The sequence below is a fragment of the Rhagoletis zephyria genome, unplaced genomic scaffold, assembly GCF_001687245.7.
Source record: "Rhagoletis zephyria isolate East Lansing unplaced genomic scaffold, Rhagoletis_zephyria_1.1 Rzeph_scaffold_03998, whole genome shotgun sequence".
NCBI classification, from domain to species: Eukaryota; Metazoa; Arthropoda; class Insecta; order Diptera; family Tephritidae; genus Rhagoletis; species Rhagoletis zephyria.
In genome coordinates this window covers 3,321-9,913 of record NW_016161081.1, presented here as the reverse complement: position 1 = coordinate 9,913, position 6,593 = coordinate 3,321, and the positions used below count along the sequence as shown (strand labels likewise).

Here is a 6,593-nt window from a genome sequence, read left to right as displayed (position 1 = left end):
AAAAAATATTCCATTATTTAAAAAGCGGAGTATCTCTCCCAACGCAAATCCATCTTCCATTGCATTTCTTGGATGGCAGTGATATCAGCCCTTGTCTTCACGAGTACATTAGCCAGTCAGGCAGAGAAGGTGCCTCGCATTAGGGGTCAGGACATTCCAGGTTAAATTTTCAAATCGTGGCCCTTTGTAGTATATAGTAAAGTTTATACTATGTTTGTCCACTCAAATTAAAACAAGTTTAGTCTTTTTTTTAATCTTTATTGGTTTATTTTTAATAAAACACAATTTTACCACATATCTAGTTTTTATATTTAATCATAAAAAATATATTTGCATCGAAAATAAGTGCTTTTCCATATAATTTTGGTTAATAACATTGCTGTAACTAAAATTTAATAGCTTTAAACTAATTTAATGCATTCACATGTAGCCTCTAAACAAACCTAGTGTACAAAAAAAGTCATGTGTTGAGAGAAACCTCTTTAGTTGTCGCTGCTGGATTATTTTCTCAGTGTATTATGTATGTATTCTGCAACATTCGATTTCTCAATCTTCTTAATTACATTTCACCTTTTGCAGTGTCGATTTCTCCCCAATTTATCCACTAATAATCACCGTCGCTTAGCGACTCAGTCTTCACCTGCACCCCACTAGGCGACTGCTGTGCATGCCAGTATTCGAAACTTTGTGCGTAGTCATCCACATCCTCATCGCCACATTCGATGCCAACCTCTGGTTCCATTAACATATTACCGCCACCACCACCACCGGCACCCTCGTCGCCCGGTTCCACATCCTCCAACCACTTACGCTTCAATGTAGGTTTATCACGTTTATAACGCTTCATATTGCAAAATTTCACATAGATTTTACCACGTTTTTCCGTTCGATAGCATTCGAGTTTTTCAGTCGGAAAGAGTTTCAGAATCTGCTCTTCCAAACTATGGCTGACTTTAAGCGACAAATGATATTCGTTCAAATCGAAGAAATTCACAATCAATTGAATGAGCAGTGTGCGGTGCACGTTCGTCAGTTGCTTATGTTGTTGATAGTATTCCAGTAGGGAGTTGCCCTTAATGCCGGATGAGTTGAGAATGTGCAACAATGGCGCAGTATCAGCTTGTTCGGTTTCCGTCGAATCGTTGCTGCCAAATTGAAACTTTGGGGGCAGCCGTGATGGGCATGAAGGCGTCGCCATGGTCGTCGCATTAGGTATAGCCGCCGCATTCGTTGTAGTCGGCGTCGTCAGACTCTCCTCCAATATGCTGTGTTGACGTGTAAGCTTTGGCATTTCACGTAAGCTAGTATCCTTAAGGGGGACAAGTGTTGGTGGTGTTATATCCTTTGTTGGCACTGTAAGCATCATATCTGATGTATTTGTCGCAACGGTGGCATAACGCACCGTAACGGTATTAGTGGCACGTGATTGCTGTTTTTTATGAGCCCCCTGTGGCGGCGAATGCGGTAAGCGCATTGTGTATGGCGCCGAAGCAGAGCATGTGGAATGGTATTGATTAGGTGTAACATCATCTAGCAGTGGTTTGTTTTGATCACGACGCCAACGCTCGAAATAATATTCAAATCGTATGCGTGTACCCAATTTGTAGGAATGTAGTAGTTCGACGATATGATGGTTTTTCATCATTTTCAGCTCGTCGATGCCAATGCTTTCAGCTGCAGAAAGGTTTTTGAGATGTAAAGGTAGGAAACTGTTATTATTTTATTATTTATCTATGCTTTATTGAGGTTTAACTCTAATATACCTACATATGTATGTATGTATGTAACATTTTTCATTTCATACCTTGAAGAAGTGGCCACAAATCAGGCACTCCCCAATGGCCTAATAACGCTCTCAACAATGCAGAATCTGTCATATTCATATTATGAATGGACTGAAATCATAAAATTTAAGTTTGTGTAAATCATTGAGTATATACATATGTACATATGTATTATGGCAATCCAAAAAACAAGTAAAGTCGGAATTTTAATGCACCCACCCTGTAGGATTTTTCTATTTTTTTGTATCAAAGTTTTTGCGCTCAAAGTTTTCCATGTATTTTATATGGGCGAAAATTCTCGTAGAAATGGTATAGAATTCTTGAAAATCAATATTTTTCGATCGGATGACTCTGTTTATATATTGAGGAGACATCCAATAATAATACCCAATGCTTATTTAACCATTTCTTAACATTAACTATTTTTATAAGTCCTTCTTAAAGCCCGTTAGTATATAAAAAAAATTGTAAAATAGACAATTGGGTATTATCATTGGAAGATTTCCTGAAGAGAATTAGAGTCTTCCGACCGAAAAATATTAGGGGATTTCTGACTGCAAACCCTGACGGTCGGATTGCGTTTGAAGTGCCCAACGAACGGTACGTATGTGCATCGCACGCAAGTCAAGACTCAGGATACCTATTAATCCTCTTTACGAATCTTTACCATAAAATATATCGAGGGCTTATATTCAATACCCTCTATCTGGAATTTTAACAAAAAAATATTTTTTTTAAGGCTAGAACCCATCTGGAACTTACTTGACATCACTGATGTTAATTCTGACTTTGCAATTTAATAGTAAATTCTTCTGTCAAGTGTTATACACGGTCAGCATTAATATCATCGATGACAGTTAAGTCTTAGGTGGCTCTTTATATCAGAATCTCATTTTTGTGAAAAGTGCAGATAGAGGGCAGTGAATACGAGCATAAGCCCTCGATATGGAAAACTTTGTGAATAACAATTGTGAATATTTAACAAAAAAGAAACCAGCACCTGAACTTAGTGGCTGTATGTATGTATGTATGTACATATGTAGATACTAGGGCGGCAACGAAAGGTCTGATACTCTAGCAAAACACGGTGCCCAACGGAGCCTGGACGGCCCTCAGCCTTTCTTTGTTCCATCCAAAGGATACATCGCACAGCTCCTGCGGGAATTTGAGGACTGGCAAATTACCACCCAATGGCGCACGACAAAGGGCAATAGACAGTTCAAATGATTCTTAACTCCCTCTCGAGGAATATATGAGCGGCTGCTAAATCTTAGCGAGAGGGTATAAAAATTCTCACCGAATATCTGTCAGGACACTGTAGGCTGAGGTACCATCTGCACAAAATGGGACCCTCTGAGGAGACGAACTGCAGGTTTTGTGGGCTAGAGGATGAAACCTCGGGGCATATACTGTGTACTTGCACGCGTATAACTCGACACAGACTTATACACCTTGGAGAGTGACTATCATCTCCATCCAAAATCGGGAACATGACAAAATGCTTATTAACAGCCTTATTAACAGGGTTAGCATATTAAATCTAGCTGGGTCGCAACGCTATATATGCCCTATTAATAATAATGTACTAGGGTGATGACCTCGGTTTTTACAAACCTGTTTCAACTGGTTTCTTCTTGATTTCCTGAGTTCCGGGTAAACCGAATCATTGCAATCGAATTAATCGGGTTTTCATCTAGTTTAAGTATATACCAGAAACTGTTCTAAATAGCACATTTTTATTTTATATCTGACTACTGGAAAAATTTCGATAGCAAAAAAATACTAAAAAAATAAAAGCAAAACCGAATGAAAATGTTTCACTGTTTTCGTTTTTTATTGTAGTAGCTTGATAAACTCTGCCTAATTCAGTGAATTGACTACATGTTGTCTTCATTCTCATCTAACGATGTATCTTATTCAAATTGGACTGAACAGTTTATCCCGCATTGTCATTCCCTAGAGAGTCGGTTGTACATGCTCGAGTTTTTCTCGACTTATGAAGTTTAAGATCGGTGGATCCCATTTGGTGTGAATTTTTGTCCAATTTTTCTGTTTTACTTGTAAATCAAAATACTACGAAATTGTTTTTCTTTACTGATTTCTAAATAAAAGCTTTAGCTATTTTATTCATAGTAGAAAAAAGAAGGTAGTTTCACTTTATAACGTTAGCAGCCATATTAGCCATTGGACTTTTGCTGAAATTATGACATTTTCATCAAAATCTAGCTACCAGATTGGAAAGTATAATACAATTTTTTTCCTGAATATAATTTGATCGACAAAGCAAAAAAGTAAAATAACTTTTAAAAATAATAAAAAGAAAAATGAGTGGCGCATTTGGAGATGCAAAAATACAAAATATCAAAAAGGAATTTTTCTCGCAGCCTCCAACGCTTCTGAAACGAAGAATACTTAGATGAGTACATGGAGTTTTTTGGAGGGGTATTACTTTAATGCTTTTCTATCGTTTCAAGGGGTTTGTAGTGTTGCCAATTTAGGTACTTGTAACATGTAATAATGGTAACACAACATACACACGTAAAGATTAATTTTCAGTTTTGGGGTAGGGGTAAGAAATGCGATAAACATAAGTACATATGCCCGTTGTATTCCGAGGTAAAATTGCATTCCTTATATGTACATATGTTCAATACATATTTACGTATGTCATGTACTAGAGTTGTTTGGTTTCGTCTAAGAAGACGAAAATATTTACACCCATAATCTGTGAAAGAAATTTCAATCTCAAAATCCCCTAATTTAATTTTAAATATTAACAATATGGTAACGCTGTTTACAACATGAATTCATATTGAAGCTTAAAAAATCCGCCAAAAAGTTGTTTATTGAAACTACCTTCTTTCTTAACCGACTTCACAAAAAGGAGAAGGTTATCAATTCGTCGGAATATTTTTTTTATGTATATTACCGCATAACTTTGGAGCACGTTAACCGAATTCTATAATTCTTTTTTTCAAAGGTGGTTCGATACTAGTTTGGTTTAGATCCGATCATTAGATCATGAAGGAATTAACTATGTTTTATATATATGGCGTCTATGTATTAAGACCCCCCTGGGTCCGCTACTGACTGACACGTAGTTTAACCCCCAAACCCACCGCAAAGTACAGATTTCTCTTAATAGAGACTCGAAAAATTAAAATAAATTTTTTTTCATCTTATACCCAAAATCAATACTAACATAGTCGAAGATACCTCATATAAATTTTGGTCCCGATTGGAGTCCTTTAAGGCGTGTCGCAAAGAGGTCAAAAAATAGATGCCTGTACGGACTCAAAAAATAAAAAATTTATTTTTTTTTTTCAATTAATGCCCAAAATGTATACATATAAATTTTGTCCGACACGCCTCAACCGTCTCCATTCGGGACCAAAATTTATATGTGATATCTTCGACTATAGTAGCATCGACACCCTAATGTACATGCATACATGCATGTGTAGGTAAAGATTTAGAACCCTGCTAAAATTTGTCTGATCTCCAAAGAGAATATTCCGGGATTACTCTCAATCGGGTACAATTGGGCATTAATTAGTCGCAACTAGTCTAATATGGGTACTATTGGAGATCAATTAGTCTCGACTCAACCCTTACGGGTATAATTGGAGATTAATTAGTCGACTCATCTCTGACGGGTACTATTAAGGATTTAATTATACGTATGCAGTTATTCAGTTATGCAGTTTATTGGCACAGAGATAGAGTATTAGGTTAACAAAACTGGGTACCCCGCAGCTGGCGCAAATTTTAATTTTTATTTTTTAAGTGACTAGTCGCTTTTTATACCCGTTCGGGTATAAAGGGGCACAATTAGTCTCTTCTTAGGACATGCTCGAACAAAATCGAACAGTTCATTCCATATAAAGAGATCAAAAGTGGTATTAGTCGCATGTTCCGTTGCGATTGCTCCCGGACTCATCCCGGATTAGTCGCATTTTTTTGAAGGTTATATACGTAAATATATGTACATATATGTGTGTAGGTGTATGCATATGTACTTACTCCGTACTATTTGTTTCTAATTCGTATTTGCACACCCACATGTATGGATATTTTAATTACTTGTTCCCTTTTAAAGTAAAACGCAGTGCTTTTATTAATTTAGTTTAATGTTTTATTTATTTTTTGTTGAAAATTCTCTACACTTTTATTCGTATGTTATACATCCAAACACAACGAAAGTGAGCCTTCTACTAAACCAGTTAACGCTACATCCAACCTCCACAACACACAAATGTATGTATGTACTTATGTATACACACATCGATTCATCTTTTCAATGAATGCCTCGTTTAGTCAACGGTAAAGTCAAGCTGGCTCACTCTATTGACAGCAGCTTGATGCTATAACACAGTGTATGCTGTATATTTCGTATTCTTTTTCGCATACTTTCGTTAAGTCGACATGAAATTCTTCGTCAAAGCACAAAATACGAAAATTTATTCATACCTAGTATGTATTTGTTTTTGTTTAGGCTCCTCAAACTCTCCATTCCGGCCCCTCATTCGTATTTATGGTTGTAGGTATGTGTACAAATATAATATGTATGTATGTATATGCATACATTAAAAATATTTTATTGGAGTCGCAAATATACATAAATTTAAAGCAATTTTATTCAATAAATAGTTAAAAGCTACTTCTATATACATAACTGCAGTTTCATAGCTATAAATATACATATGTACGTACATTTGTGTAGGGAGTAGGAAGATTATGAGCATACGTGTACATCTGCGGTATCTACGTATGTATATATGTATGTACATATGTAAATACATCTATACG

The 6,593-nt window shown here is 36.2% G+C and overlaps 1 protein-coding gene across 3 annotated transcripts; it reads right to left on the bottom strand.

Moving 5' to 3' along the window:
- Positions 1-307: 307 nt before the first annotated feature.
- LOC108370080 (uncharacterized) lies at positions 308-6,079 on the bottom strand. Of its 3 annotated transcripts, XM_017625328.1 has the most exons (3): positions 5,808-6,076; positions 1,805-1,895; positions 310-1,674 (listed from the first exon to the last, which is right to left on the bottom strand). In XM_017625328.1, exons 2-3 carry the CDS (start codon positions 1,881-1,883, stop codon positions 605-607), a joined length of 1,149 nt encoding a protein of 382 aa, XP_017480817.1. In that variant the 5' UTR covers positions 1,884-1,895; positions 5,808-6,076; the 3' UTR covers positions 310-604. The 3 variants fall into 3 exon arrangements, with proteins under 3 accessions (XP_017480818.1, XP_017480819.1, XP_017480817.1); XM_017625329.1 differs by lacking the exon at positions 1,805-1,895 and having other exon boundaries at positions 308-1,709; positions 5,808-6,079; XM_017625330.1 differs by lacking the exon at positions 1,805-1,895 and having other exon boundaries at positions 309-1,674; positions 5,808-6,077.
- Positions 6,080-6,593: the final 514 nt, after the last annotated feature.

Excerpts from the sequence above, each read along its gene's own strand:
- LOC108370080 (XM_017625328.1), bottom strand. The coding sequence starts at position 1,883 with ATGAATATGACAGATTCTGCATTGTTGAGAGCGTTATTAGGCCATTGG. Across the intron at positions 1,675-1,804 it reads TTTGTGGCCACTTCTTCAAG|CTGAAAGCATTGGCATCGAC; the intron begins GTATGAAATGAA and ends ACCTTTCTGCAG.